The sequence below is a fragment of the Pelodiscus sinensis genome, chromosome 2 (assembly GCF_049634645.1).
Source record: "Pelodiscus sinensis isolate JC-2024 chromosome 2, ASM4963464v1, whole genome shotgun sequence".
NCBI lineage: Eukaryota > Metazoa > Chordata > Testudines > Trionychidae > Pelodiscus > Pelodiscus sinensis.
Genome location: NC_134712.1, coordinates 65,934,846 through 65,950,980, shown reverse-complemented (window position 1 = coordinate 65,950,980; position 16,135 = coordinate 65,934,846). Strand labels below are relative to the sequence as shown.

At 42.3% G+C, this 16,135-nt stretch overlaps 1 protein-coding gene across 2 annotated transcripts in view; it reads right to left on the bottom strand.

The window, feature by feature from the left end:
• The window catches only part of ATP6V1H (ATPase H+ transporting V1 subunit H), a 65,701-nt gene that overhangs the window by 48,394 nt on the left and 1,172 nt on the right, over positions 1-16,135 (bottom strand). For both annotated transcript variants that reach the window (XM_006112183.3, XM_014577437.3), the window contains exons 2-3: positions 11,448-11,570; positions 248-350 (exon numbers count right to left, since the gene is read on the bottom strand). In XM_006112183.3, the coding sequence (XP_006112245.2) occupies positions 248-350; positions 11,448-11,551 (207 nt within the window). In that variant the 5' untranslated portion in view covers positions 11,552-11,570. The remainder of the gene's footprint in view (positions 1-247; positions 351-11,447; positions 11,571-16,135) is intronic.

Below are 16,135 nucleotides of genomic sequence, written 5' to 3'. Positions count from 1 at the left end.
AACATGTAAAGCTTTACCAGCTCCTTTTGGTCTCATCCCAGCTGAGCACATTTAAAAATTTAAAAAGCCTGTCAACGTAATTGCCAATTTTTATTTCACAAAGATTCAATTGCAACTGATGTGTCTAAAGCCCTGCTAAAACTTGCTAAAAAGTGTAACAACACATATTTCAAACATTTCATTAGAGTTAACATGTCAAGAGTTCCCCTCTTTCCCCCCAAAAAAATGTAAAAGGAAGTTGGGTTACCTGACTGCCTTCAGCTTGCAACATTTCTTGCTTTTCTTCTGGGCTCCTCTTCTGCTCAAATCTTTGAATAAATTCACAGTCTTCACCAGAAATCATCTGTCCCCTAGAAAAGTAAAATAATAAGCCATAGCAACTTCATACATTCTCGGTTATTTCAGGCCTTAATTATTTAAAGACGCTATTTGACATGAGAGGAGCTCTTCCTTTAATAAAGTTCTAAAAATGAATTTAGCCCTACCATGATGCATGAGGCACTCCTATTCTGCCAAGAGCCTTGTGTGCAAAGAAATGAAAACTCTCAGTACAGGAAATGATTGACAAATGCAATTCTGTGTCTCTTGACTACTCAACAGCGTCACCTCAGTCACCCTTTGACTGCCTCTAGCCCAGGCCTGAGCAAAGTACAGCCCTGGGCCAGATTTGATCAGCAGACACTGCAGGGAGCCTCAGCGCATGTCTAGACCATGTTTTTATTTCAAAAGAGGATATCCAAATTCCATGGGCATTTGCATATCTTCTTCCGATCGCATTTTCGAAAGAGGATCTTTTGAAAGTGAAAGTAGTCTGGACGCGGGGGGGGAGGGGGGGTTTCAGAAAAAAAAAACCTTTCAAAAACTGCGTAAATTTTTTTTTTTTTTTTAAAGGAAGAGTGGGCTTCCCCCCCCTCCCGCCCCCCTCCCCAAAAAATTGCATCCGGACTACTTTCACTTTCGAAAGATCCTCTTTCGAAAATGCGATCGGAAGAAGATATGCAAATTCTTCTTTCAAAATAAAAACAGTCTAGACATGCCCTCAGGCAGGCTCCCTGCTTGCCTCTCTTCACTCGCACACAACTCAAACACGGCTGTGGGATGGTTTCACTTTTAAAACTGAGGCTAGGATGGGGGGGGGAACTTTAGGAGCTGCTTCCGCCCCCAGCACAATCCCATTGGCCAAATTCTGGCTAATGGGAGCTTCCTGTTTCAATAACAGGCAGTCACGAAGCACGAGGGGCTCGTAGTTATTCACAGACCACATGGCTGAAGCCTGTGCAGGGGTGGAGCAAGCCAGGCTGATTCAGGAACAGGCTGCTGACTGGTAAGTCTCTTAGCCAGGCCTTCCCTTCACCAACCCTCTGCCCCCCTACTCCACATACCCAAATCCTCTGCCCCCCTCCCGCACTCATACCCCCTCCCAGATCCAGTACCCTAATCACTTGCCCTAGATCACAGTCCCCACCTGCCCTAATTCACAACCCAAATCCCTGTACCCTCATTCCTTGCTTTAGGTCACAATCCAACCCCCTGCACCCAGTCTAGTGCACCAGGTCACAACTGCCTCCTTCACCCACATTCTCTCCCACACCTAACCTCCATCCCAGACCCCACACCTCCTTCATTAATATCATGGAAGAGTGCAGCCCTCAACCAGTTTCCAAATTCTTGGAGTGGCCCCCCTCCCTATCAAAATTATTGCCCTTGGAAACACCTAAGGAACACTTGACAGATGCATTACTGTCCATATACATGTACCTGAAGTACATGCTGAAAACAACATCTGCAACACTATTATAACGTTGTTATAAAAACATGTACAAATATAAAGTTTGCTAGCCTTATTTTATAAAATAAGTTTTAATGCCAAAAAATGAAGTGTGGAAACAGAAAAATGTGTGGACATAAAGTTGTGGTTTCCAGGTTAGATTTTTACTGTTTCAAAATTGTTAACACAGGCTTGTGGATTAAATTGGTTGATTCATAGTAGAGTTTAGAAAGCAGTGTGTCTACCATTCTGATTCGACTTGAACCAGTTTTGTGAAGTTGGAAAAAAAATCCCCCCTAGATCAGATTGGCAGCAACCTTCAGAGTTTTTCACCTTTCTCTGCAGCCTGCGGTTGCAGGTCACTTGCCAGGATTAGCTAAGTAGATCATACCAATTATTTCCCTACCATTTCAGGGCCTTTTGGCACTTGGTGCATCTCGTTTCCTTATATTCTCTGATGACACAGTAAGTAGTGTCCTGTGAGTTGTAATACTTTGTCTCATATCAGTTGGCTAACATGTGAGTGCTGGAAAAACTTAAACAACAAATAGTCTAGTAGCATCTTAAAGACTAACAAAACATGTAGATGGATGTTGTGTTAGTTTTTAAGGTGCTACTAGACTATTTGTTGTTTAAGTTTCTCCTGTTACAGATGAACTCTGTTAACCCACTGAAGCATGTGAGTGCTGGTTAGTGTAAGCAGCCTGTACCACAGAAGATGAGAACAGATGATGGAGCGACTCCTGCCCTCAAATTATTATCCTATGGATAGGTAAGAGATTGAATAGGGAAAGGACTTGAGGTAGCATGTTCCAGAGTTACTTATTTTATCCATCCAAAAATGTAACTGAAAGTCTGTTGTAGCCAAACATTAGCAATAACAAAGACCATTCAGGTAATTGAAGAGTCACTATTATATTTCCATTTAGCAAACTGAGCTATGGGACTGTCAGAATCTTCTACTTATTATGCAAAAGATACTCCCACACCTGATTAATGAGCAAGATGAGGCAGCAGGAACAGCATTTATTGTTTAGATATAGTAAGGAAAATGAAAGCCCACAGCATTAAGACTTGTCATATATCACAGATTTAAGGGACCAAGTTGCAGAGCCTGAAACTCTTCAGAGAAATGGAGAATTGTACATAAGCCATCCAATGTCAAAATTACACATGTATGACATTACTACTCCTTGTTTCAGTGTTTCCAGCATTTTTAACTCTTCTTACATTTCCACTGAATGAAAAGTCTTTTCCACCATCCACAGCCACACAGAACAAGTTCTTCTTGTCAGCCTTTTCCACAACCTGAGTCACTGCCTGCAGGTGGTCCATGATTAAAAATGGAGTAAAAACTCTGCCAATTCTCTCAACAGATTTAAGTTGAGTAATCCCGATAGCATGTTCACCAAGATTTATAAAGTACAGAAAATGGAATATCGATAATATAACATATATGCTTTTCCCTGTTCTGAATTAAATATCACTGTTAGTTGGCTCATCCCAACGTATCCGTCACTGGTGCCTTTAAGAGGAGATGAGGCCAGCCACAATTAGTTAGCTGCTTCACAGTGTGAGAGGGTAGGACTAAGGAAGGCAGTGTGACACCTGGGCCTTATAAAACGATAGTGTGAATCAATCTGGAGTATGGCCTGGAATGGAGCAGGCTGCAGTGGAAGGCCCTAGAGAAAGGGGGTGTGTCTAGACTACATGCCTCCTTCGACGGAGGCATGTAGATTAGCCAGATCGGAAGAGGGAAATGAAGCCGCGATTAAAATAATTTCACATTCCCACAATTTTAAACCCCCCCCCACAAATTTCATTATTTCAGATCTTTAAATCTGAAATTTCAGCATGTTGTAACTGGTGGGGAGCTGACCCAAAATGGAGTAGTGGGGCATTGTAAAGTAATTGTAGGAGGGCCAAGATATTGTCATCCTTACTTCTACACGGTTGCCGGAGGCGGTTTTACCTTCGGAGCTGGGCAGCCAGAGACTGGCAGCTGTTAGCCAGGTGCCTAGCTCTGAAGATCGTGTCACTGACAGCAGCAGCCCAAAAACAAAGATGGCATGGAATGGTATTGCTACCCTCATTTCTGTGTTGCTGGCTTCAGAGCTAGGCCCTCCGGCCATCCATTGCCACTCTTATTTCTGTGCTACTGCTAGCAATGCTGCTTTCAGAGCTGCGTACTGGCCAGTAGCCACCTCTTTGCTGCAACCCAGCTCTGGAGGCAGCATACAGGGGTGGGCAATACCACAACTCCCCATACAATAACCCCTCCACGACCTTCTTTGGGGTCAGGATCTTCTGCTGAAAAACACTTGTCTCCCCTGTATAATCTGTATAGCAAAGGATAAAAATACAAAAGACCAAATTGCACAGTCAGTGATGTTTTCTTCATGGCCATGAATTCGGTAGGGCCCGACCTATAGGCTAGTACTTAAAGAACATAAGAATGGCCATACTGGGTCAGACCAAAGGTCCATCTAGCCCAGTATCCTGTCTGCCAACAGTGGCCAATACCAGATGCCCCAGAGGGAGGGATCACAACAAGTAATCCTCACAGGATCTGTCCCATCACCCACCTTCAGAGAAACAGAGGCTAGGGACACCATTCCTATCCATCCTGGCTAATAGCCATTGATAGACCTAACCGACAGAACACATTACCAGGTACTGTTTATAAAAGATTACCAAAAAACAAGTTGCAAGGTATTGACACTGGTATTCCAGGATCGAATCAAATCATGTTTTTGACAATTCAGCCAGCCTTCCCAAATTTTAGAGCTCTAGAATTTCTAAAGAACTCACTTGTTGAGGGGTCTTCAGGTTTGTATTCAGACTAGATTGCTATAGGTCTGCAATAAATTATAGCTTCTGTATTCTTAAGGAGAACACTGATCAACAAGTCATGGCCTAAAAATAATGTTTTAAAAATATGTAACTGCATTTCAAAGGGTCCAATGCAGCCTAGTAATACGATTTTTGTCCTGTCCTCCATCCCCCTCTCATTAAGAAAGCTACCTGGATTCAGAACACCCAAATAGCATTTGTGTTTAGTGCCAAGCGTTAATGTAAAGCTGTGTATATGCGTACCAAGCTGAACTATAGGGAAAATGAAGACTGAATTACCACTGCTCCCCCACAGGAAGAGGAACATCACACAATTATATTCTTCTGATGACGTCTTCTAATGTGCGGGTGGGGAGTGTTCCCTTACATACAAGTTTACTGTTGACACCAAGAACAGAAAAAGATATCCAAGATTTCATTTTTATTTCAAGAGATAATTTGGTGAGGTAATCTAACTAGATTTCCCAGGAACACACAGCGAAGCCCTTTTTATATTGTGTAATCTATTTTTGTAGGCTTTGACATCTGAAGGTTTTACTGTTCAATGTGATGTTCTTAACATTGCCTCAACAAGCCATCTCTCAGCGTATGTAGCAGGCAACTGACTGCTACCAAAAAGATTTTTGAAGCCAAATCTTATTGGTACCCTTAAGACACTGGCTTAAGGGTAGCAATGAAGGTGATTTTTAGAACACAGCCTATGGAGTCTGTGATACCCCCAGGGATTAACAAACCTGTACAGAAGGGATGGAGAATCTATGGTCCACAGGCAGATCCAGGCTCCAGCTCATGGGGCTTGGAGCTCCCCTCTTCCCTACAGAGGAACAAGCCAGAACTGGTGGTCCAACCCCACAGCAAGTCTGAGCCGCAGTGCCCCCCACATGGCTGGAGCACCAGCTCTGGCCCCTGCTATGGGGGAGAGGGGAAAACATCCACAGCCAACAAGGGCAGCAAGGGGCAGTCCCTGCAAGCACAGGGTGCATGGAGTCACTTGTGTTTCCCTAGAGCTGCTCCAGGTAAGCACCCCAGCTCCCTGCCTCTTCCCTCACCCTCAACCTGCTTCCGCAACCTACCTCCTGCACAGACCTCACATCCCCAGCCCAGCACGCTACTTCACATCCAGCCACCACACTTCCATCCCCAGCAGCCCCCTCCCACACACTGAACCTCTCATTTTTAGTCCCATCCCAGAGGGAATACTGATTACAATTTCAGAGTTTGAGAAAGCATCAATGGAAAAATAAGGAATGCCAGTGTATTTGTTTAAAAAAAGTGGTAGAAGTTTACTAACTGTCAAAGAAAAAGCTTTCAAACAAATAAAGCTCTGTACTTTGATCTAACATTAAAGCTCAGAGAAATCAAAGGACGGAGGAAGACATTCCCTAGAACAAAGGAAGAATTGAGGTTTAATATTTATTTATAAGTGTCACTCTGAATAGACATTTGCAGCAAAGGCTGCATAAAAGAAATTTGACAGTTTAGTAAACAATCCATGAATATTTCCATCAGAGGCTTCTGGAATCTGAATAATGACTTGCAAAATGCCACCTCCCAAACACTTCATTTTAAAATTAAAATTACTAGTTATCTAATAACCCTGAGGAATCTCATGAATACCAATGTAAAAGCCACACAACCATGATAGAAAAACTCAATCTTCCCCTCTGGGACCAGCAGTCATGATTTTTCCCCATTAACAACATGAGGAGATTTACCAATTCTTTACAATTAAGGGTTTAAAGCAGAGGTGGATAAGATACGTCTCATGGGCCAGATCCAGCCTGCTTCCCTCAATGGAAGTTTATCATATAGCAGCACCACAAAGACATTTTCTACAGTATATACACAAAATTTAGTGTAAACTACCACACAAAGGCTGTTAGGTTTTGGTTTGTTTACACAACTAACTCTAGTTAGAATTATACCCCAAATCAGTTAAACAGAAGTTTTGGAATTAAAATAATGAATTCAATTAATTTGCGAAACTGACAATATATTCAATGGCAAATGTAGAAAATATTTTCAGTTACAATGATACTAAAAATGTAAGTTTCTGCAGACATGCTACACGTTATGGAATCAAACGCTGCCAGTGAACACTGCTACATGTCTTGTGTAATCTGATCTTTTGTTTACATGCATAACATTCAGAGGCAGGATAAACAATAAACTAGTTAGACTTAGTCTAAACTGACTCTGTGCTAGAGAACTCAGGACCTAGATACTGGGATATACCATAATTTGAGCAACTAGGAACAAGCAACATTACTCCAGCACTGACTGCAGTGCAGAATGGGCAGAGTGAACTTAGGTAGCTGCCTTTCCTGTGTGCTTTAAAACTAACATTTTAATGTAATTTCAAAACAGCTCTAAGCTATAATTGATAGTCTCTACATGCATATACCTACATGCATATACTGTGTCAAACTTGGCCTTAAAAACTTCTAAAGATGGAGATTCCACCACTTCTCTAGGTAACCCAATTCCAGTGCTTTGCCACCCTCTCAGTGAAAGTTTTTCCTAATATCCAATTTAGACCTCCCCCACCGCAACTTGAGACCATTGCTCCTTGTTCTGTCATCTGCCAACACTGAAAACAGCCTAGCTGCATCCTCTTCGAAACCCCCCTTCAACTAGGCACCACGCTGGATACTATCCCTACCTTCCAACATATCTCCCGCCAGCTCCGTGTCATCCACCAACTTGCTGAGGGTGCAATCCATCCCTTCATCCAGATTATTAATGAAGATGCTGAACAAAACTAGGTTCATGACCGACCCCTAAAGCACTCCCCTTGATACTGACTGCCAACTAGACATTGAGCCATTGATCCCAACAATCTAGCAATATTTCTACCCACCTGGCCCTAACATCAGTAATTCACCACTGTCCTCGCTTTTCCAGCCCTTTTGCAGACTATTATTAGGTCCACGCTCTGTCTCCTTTTCTCAAGACGAAGCATGCCTAGTTTATTCAACTTTTTCTCATATAAAACATTTAGAAACCTTAACCTCTTTGTAGCTGCTCTGGGATCACCTCAGTTTGCCCGCAACTCTCCTAAAATGTGGTGCAACAACTGGAATCAAGGTGGGGCTTCACCACTGCCAAGTAGAGTGGAGGAACAATTACTTCCTGTATCTAACAAATGACATTCAAGTTAATATACCCCAGAAAGATATTAGCTTGTTTTGCAATTATATCCCACTGTTAGTCTGCATTCATTGTGTGACTCACTACAACTCCCAGAGCCTTTCTACTGTACTTCCCCCAGCCAGTTATTCCCCATTTTGTAAATGTGCATTTGACATTTTCCTTCCTAACTGTAATATTTTGCACTTGTCTTTATTGAATTTCAGACCAATTCTCCAACATGCAAGTCCTTCTGAATTAGTCTCAGAGGGGTAGCGGTGTTAGTCTAACTTTAAAAAAAAAAAACCTTTACAAACAATGAATGGTTCTGTAGCAGTTAAAGACTAACAAAAACAAAAAACAAAACAAAAAAGATAGGATCATGAGCTTTCGTGGGCACAGTATTCTTCTGAAGAAGTGAGTTGTGCCTATGAAAGTTCATGATACGATCTATATATTTTTGGTTAGCTTCTGAATTAGAATCATGTCTTCCAAAGTGCTTGCAAGCCTTCCCAGCTAAGTGCCACCTGCAGATTTTATAACTAAGCATATTCTCCCCTTCGTTATTAAAGTCTTTAATGAAAATATTGACTTGTACTGGACTCAAAACAGACCCCTGCAGGCCCATATACATCTTCCCAGTTTGACAATGAACCATTGAACCTTCTTAAATAGGGTTTTTCAAACTGTAGTGCACCCACCTTATATTAATTTAATCTAGACCACATTCCCCTAGTTTGCTTACTTATGAGGCTCTCATGTGGAAGACTGTCAAAAGCTTTACTAAAAACCAAGATTTAAAAAAAAATATATCACATATACTACTTCCCTCCAACCCACTGGGCCAGTAACCCTGTCAGAGAAGAAAATTAGGTTGCCTTGGCATGGATTTGGCTATTGCTTATCACCCTATTATCATAGTTGTTTTCAGACTGATTGTTTAATAATTTATTCTGGTATGTTCCCAGGTATCAAAGTTTGTCCAACTGATCTATAATTCCCTGGATCATCTTTGTTTCTCTTTATAAAGACATATACTATACATGCCATTCTTCAGACCTCTGGGTCATTGCCCATCCTCCATGAATGCTCAAAGATAACTGCTAATGGTTCCATCATCAGGTCAGCTAAATCCTTAAGTACCCAAGGATGAATTTTTATCAGGGCCAGTCAACTTGAATACAGATAAATCATCTAAATATTCTTTAACCTGCTCTGGCTTGTGTTTCTTCCCTCTTGTTGCTAATATTGTGTTAAGCATGTTGTCACAGCATGTGTGGGGGTGCACTCGTGCACTAGGGATCTGAAGGTTTAACAGGGGACAATTACCACTTTGGGCCAGTCATGAACGGGGGCCACTCCTATAGGAATGCCAGAGCAGCCCTTGCCTACGGGGCACCCTGGCTCGCCACAGGCAGAGACTGCTCTGGTCAGGCTATCGGAGCCCCAGCCTGTGGTGAGGGGTAGACGTTTCCGCCCCCCACCCCTCCCTTTAATCAGTTAACAAATATATTTAACCCATTAGCTATTTAAATGGGATTTTACATCCCTAGAACATGCACAGAAGTGTAGTATAGTTAAGCCTGCTTGGATACTTCTTTTGAAATAAGAGTGGCATTGTTCAGTTTTGCTTAAACCCCTTCCAAAGCAATGCAAGTTAAACCTAACAAAGCCATTTTTATACCAGAAGAGCGTCCACACAAGCAGTTATATTTGTATACCTATCCCTCTCTAAATTCACTACTTTTCCAGGCAGACAAACCCCTAAGCATAGAGAAATGAAGAGCACACACTCCCACTTCAATGCAATTAGTTAGCCATTAAAAACTGGTCTACACCTAAAACTTTTACTGGCATAGCTGTGTCTGTTTGGAGTGTGGGGACAAAAATACTACACTCCTAAATGACAGTTATGCTGGCTGTTAACATTAAGCCAAAAAGGGTTAAGCAACTAGCAGGCTAAATGACTTAAACACAACCTTTGCAGACATGTTAGAACAGTATATAAATGGGAAATAGAGCCATGTCTTGTTAATAGGCAACAGCTTTGAAATGCAAATCAGTATTGTTAAAGAATTAGAGGTAATACTAATTCTGTGTGTTTACTTATATCTTATTCGATGTTAACCATTTAAACAGAGTGGTTCCTCTGTCAGCATACCTGTTGATTTAGACATCAAAAAGGAATATTGACGTATAGATGAAATCTGAATATATAATGCTATTTTCCATATTTCTGTTTGAAGTTAGTAGTAAACTGGCTATGAACTGCTTAATGGATGCAACTGATGACCTGTGTATATATAGGAAATAGATAATTCTACTTATAAGCCACAATGCCTCACCCAAGAACTGCATGCTGTCAAGAGTTTGCCAGAGAACTATAAATAGAACTTTTGAGACCGGATGCTTTCACCTCAGATCTGCTTAAGTTTCATCAGGGTAAGTTTGAGTCGCAAGACTGAGGTCTCTGATTTCATTCAGGACTGCTTGATAGTGGACATGGATATTGGACTCTAATATACTGATTCTGGAAAGGACTCTGCAATTTTAAAGTTTTCTGTCTCTACTATGAAACTGATCTATGAAGTCGGTTCATGGCTGTATATATAATGGTCTTTTAACCAATACATTCTTCTCTTTTTTAATACATTTTAGTTACTAAGAACTGGCTGTAAGCATGCATTTGGTTATGATCTAAGATATTTATTGACCTGATGGGCAATGTGTGTAATCCTTTGGGATTGGAAGAACATTTTACATGCTGAAAAAGATTTTCAATAATCCTCATCATATTTGACTTGGCTTGGCTTTCTGGGTGGGAGCTAAGGCTGCGTTTTATAAGGGAACTGTATTTCTAGCTTCTGAGTAACCAGAGTCAAGTATTGTAGAAACTGTTTTGTTGCTGGCTTGGTGAATCTAATTGATGGATCCACTAGTTTTGAGGACTGTTTGCTTAATTTTGTCTGGAAATGGGTGATTGGAGAGGGATCACATGAGGATTACCTGTTGTTCCCTCCCTCTGGGGCATGTGGTATTGGCCACTGGTGTTGGCAGACGGGATTCTGGGCTAGATGGACCTTTGGTCTGACCCAGTATGGCGGTTCTTATGTAATTAGGGCAAACCTCAAAGAATAGTGCAATCTCAGCATGCCCCCCCCCCCCCCCAGGGGACCTCCAGTCACACTGGCATAAAGCTTCAATGTCAATGCTGTTAAACCATCAAAACTCTGCTATTGCTAGCATAGACAATTTGTTCAGGGATTGGAATACAACAAAACTACACTTTTGTCAGTATAAGCTGTATACACAATGGGAGTGCTTTGCAAGTACAGTATATCTAGAAGTACTTCTTGTGTAAACCTGGCCTCAGTTCTGTGTTTTTCCTATTAGGCCATGCTTTCTCTGGAAACGCTGTTCTAATGGTAGGTTGAATGTAATCAGTGTTAGTAAAATAGTCTTCAAAGTAATACTTCCTAGGAAACTGTACTCAATTCAAAAAATGAAGTTCCTTTTCTTGTAGTATGTCACTTGGAAATTTTCCCAGTCATTTCCATTCCCTACAGTTTTTTTCCATTTTCATAACGTGATGCTAGAATGACACTTCTCATGTTACACATCATAACTAGTATTCACAGGAATCCAAAAACTAGAAGAAAATGCAGCAGTGATTGATTCATAGTCAGTTTATACTTACTGGAGATATGACTGCCAGTTTACTTTGTTTGCCCGAACTTCAGCAGCTTTGGCAGCAATGATGTTTGTTGGGACAGCAGCATCTACAGCTCCTCGAATATCCATTTTAATCTCAATTTAAAATCTGTTCAGAAATACAAGTCAAATCTGAGACAACAACAACATATTAGGAAAACAAACTAAGTGGCCAAGATTTTCGGCAGTTTTTAAACAATATTAAGTGCCCAACTTGGGACCCGTTAAAGGACCTAGTTTTCACAGTGTGGTTACCAAACAGCTTGCTTTTGAAAACTTTGGCCTGTACTTTTAAACCAAATTTTAAGTTACAATGAAAAAAGTTTGCGCTCATTCAATGGTGTGAAAGTATTTCATGGGATCAGGCATCCATTACAATTAATTTAAATACTGATTGCTGTTTATGTTGCATAGAAAATTTCTCCAAACCATCCACAATGAAGGACAATTACCAATATGTAAGAGACTAAAGCAATGGTCTCCAACCTTCTTAACCACAAGATCACTTTTTCAATTTAAGTGCAATGAAAGATCTACCTCAAACCCAAATACCATTGCCCCACTTCCCTCCAACACCTTCTTTGAGGCCACGCCCCTGCTACTCCCCTTCTCAAAGGCCTCACCTTGCTCATCCCATCCACATCCCTCCCCAACTCTCACTCACTTGCACGAGGCTGGGGTAGGAAGTTGGGGTGCAGGCTCTGGTCCCAGGCCAAGGAGTTTGGAGTGTTGGAGGGGCTCCGGGCTTGACCTAGAATGGGGGATTCGGGTCCAGGAGAGGTTTTAGGGTGCAAGCTCTGAGAAGGAGTTTGGGTGTAGGAGGAGGTTCAGAGCTGGGATAGTAGTTCAGGATGCAGGATCTGGCTGGGCAACATTTAACTGAGATGGCTTCCGGGTGGTGGATCAGAAGGGTTAAGGCAGGGTTACTCCTGCCCTGGCCCTGTGCCACTCCTGAAGGCAGCTGGCATGTACAGCAATGGTTCCATGGTACCATGTGTTGCCCTTCATCTACAGGCACCGTGCAACACAGCTTCTGCTGGCCACAATTCCCCATTACTGATCAATGGGAGCTGCAGGAGTGGTGTCTGCAGGCAAGGACGGCATGTGAAGACCCCCTTCTCTATCTGTCTCAGGGACACACCAGCCACTTCCAGGAGCAGCAATTACCACAGGGATAATGACTCCAAATGTTACAGGTGAGGCACTAGAACTCACTGTGCAAAGAAGTAAGTTTAAGCATAAGAGAAACGAAAACTATGAAATGCACAGACCAGTCAAAAACCAAAACTAACATACTTTGCAAGCAGTAGAAGAAGCAAAACCAACAACCGACATATGGAGATGAGTGAAGGACAGTGTGTGTTTGTGAAAATGACAGAGACACACAGTGTGAGTGTGACAGATTTGCATTGCCAAGCTCCCTGCATCCCCTTCTCTCTGTATGGAGATGAGGTACAGTGGTGGGGGCACGGGCGACACCCTGACACAAGCACCCCTTCCTCTTCTCCCTCCCACACCCTGCACAGCAAGCAGGAGGCTCCCAAGGGGGCAGCTCCAAGGCAAAGGGCAGGAGAAGCATGGCAGTGGGTTGATGGGCAACTGAAATGCCAGCACTTGATAGCTTTCCAGCCAAACCAGTCAGGATCACCTATCAGAGGCTCCAAGATCTACGGGTAGATCCCAATCTACTGGTTGGTGACCACTGGACTAAAGCATTTGTGGCTGCCTCTGTAGTAGTCCTCTAGCTAAATAATATAAACTCTTCATGTGTTTAACTTTTGGCTGTCAATAAAGAGATGACATTCAAAAATACATACACCTCAATTTTTACAGTCACATCAAAGACAACACTTGAAAGACATACAAAAGCATTGAACAGTGGGAAAATAAATGAATCACTTTCAACCAAATTGTATTTGACAAAAAGTCTTCAAATATTCCTTTAAAAACCTGAAAAATTCTTCACAACAAATCTCAGCTTTTCTTCTTTGAGAGCTGCAGAGTTTGACAAATATCCGCTTGCCTGTGGCAAAAAAAGAGTGTTTCTGAACAATGTAAGATATCCTTTTCTGTATTTAAAAAAAAAATCTGGACTTCTGGTTAGTATGACCTACCCAAAGTGAACCTAATGTTCATTGATGTAGTGAGCATGCAGACATCTCTAGTGCTAGCTGCTCAATTTTACCAACCTATAATAGTGAAATGACTGCTAACTAACCCAGGCATGTCCAAAGTCCGGCCCGCGGACCGGCCCCCCAGGTAATTTGGCAATATCTATCTTTTATGGCCCCCAACGAATCCATATGTATTGAGATGAATACACTGTAAAATCTCAGTTAATGTCAGTTGGTCTAAATCAGTTATAAATATATTTGGACATGACATGTATACTTGGTGTTATGTTCCTGTTCATATTTTTTTAACTTAAAAGTTGACAGACAACCTTTATTACCAATAATATGTAATGTACTTTACAATGTTCCTGACATATTTCAGCTTCCTGGATTTTTTTTTTCCATCTGGCCTTCAGATATGAAAGGCAGAGTGATTTAACACCTGTTTAGATTTGTCATCCATGTGACGAAATGAAAAGTATGCCGTTTGCAATAAACTTTGAATAAAATAGTTAATTTGCATTTAATTTTAATGGTTCAAAGAATGTCAGGCAAAATGGTCGGCCCTCACGCATGTTCACTTCATCAAATCTGGCCCTCTTTGAAAAAAGTTTGGACACCCCTGAACTAACCTGACACTGATTCTTTTCAATCTTATTTTGCTGTTGGTTTGTCAAGGTCAATATTGAGTTGCTCATTGGGGATGAAAATGTCAGAAAATAGCAGACACTTCCTATTGCCTTCATAACCATTTAGAGAGTATGGTAGAAGTGTATATTGAGAGAGTACCTAAGGAAAAAAGTTTAAAAAGCCACAACGTGTGGAGATAAAAGGAACAGAAGTATGTGGAGGAAGAGGGAAAGGAAACACATTAATGGGAACAAGTAAAACAGAAACATCACAGTCTATTTAGGGCAGAAACAAAAATAGAACAAAGCCAGAAAATAAAAGAAGGCAAAACAGCAGGAATAGTGGTCTTTGAAGCAGGCAGCACAGATATTTTTCACTTACCGTATTTTCCGGCATATAAGACAACCTTTTATGCTAAAAAACATCCGCCAAAAATCGGGGGTCGTCTTATACGCCGGGTATACAGGCAGTCCCCGACTTGCAGGTACAAACAGGGCTTTTCTCGTCCCGGAGGACACAGACTATGGGACCTCGCGGTCCTGCCGCCCGTGTACTCTTGGGCGAGAAAAGCTGCTCCACGTCTCCCTGGTCTGCAAACCAGGAAGACGCGGAGCAAAGCTGCAGAGGGACTCCGGAAGCGGGGCAGCCCAGGCGCGCCTGGGATGCCCCACTGCCGGCTTCCCCCGAGGCTTTGCAAAGCCTCGGGGGAAGCCGGCAGCGAGGCAGCCCAGACGCGCCGCGGCTGTCCCGCTTCCGGCGTCCTCAGAGGCTTTGCTCCCGGTGTCCCTGGTCTGCTGGAGACGGTCCCCAGCAGACCAGGGACACCAGGAGCAAAGCCGCAGCCGTGGCGGGGTCCCGCGCCTCTGAGGCTTTGCCAGAGCAGACCAGGGACACCGGGAGCAAAGCCGGGGAGGTGGAGGGGTCCCGCGCCTCTTAGGCTTTGCTCTGGCAAAGCCTCAGAGGTGTGGGACCCTGCCACGGCTGCGGTTTTGCTCCCGGTGCCCCTGGTCTGCTGGGGACCGTCTCCAGCAGACCAGGGACACCAGGAGCAAAGCCGGGGAGGCGGAGAGGCGCTGGGGCGCTGCCAGTTGGCCTCTTAAGGGGGGGTAGTCTTATACGGCGAGTAGAAGATGAAAACCTATCTTTTAACTAGAAAATTAGGGGGTCGTCTTATACGCCCAGTCGCCTTATACGCCGGAAAATACAGTATATGAGTACACAAAGTTATTGAGTTAATACATGTTCAGTAAGCTTTTCAGGGTGGGTAACACTACAAGCCAGAAAGGTCAATCAGATACAGTAAACAAATAGCCATTGGATATTCAATATCAAGACAAGCATAGGCATGGGAAAAAGTCACAGCAAAATAAACTAAGCAGCATTTGCAATAAGAAAAACTGAAAGGGCCAAGCTCCTGCATTTACTCCACAACAAAAAATGGAAAGAGTTTGTGAAGTAACACAAAAAGTTTGTCACTGTTTCATTGAGACACAATGAAAGCAATGCATGAAAACTTTCTGTAAAAAGGAAAAAATAAAAATGCATCCGACTGAACATCTCCCATTCTGCTGTTATGTATTTCTTTATGTTCTGCTCCCCAGATAAGCCTTGCTGCCCCAATAATGAAGTTGCTCTAGCTTTAAAGAGACATTTCCCAAATAGATCTGAGACACATTAAAACAAATTTCACTTAGACAATCAAGGAAATTATTTAAATGAAGAGTTCTTCAAACAATTGCATTCTTTACAACTCGAGAAGTAGCCCTAACAGTAAATGGAAAGCAGTATGACTTATACCCAGGAGCTATCAATTAGAAAAAGCATGGCTGTCCTATTCAGTATATACCACATAATTTGGACCTAATTTAATTTAGTCATTTGTCTAAATCATTTCCCCTAGTGACATCAATTTTTGCATCTCAAGAACTAT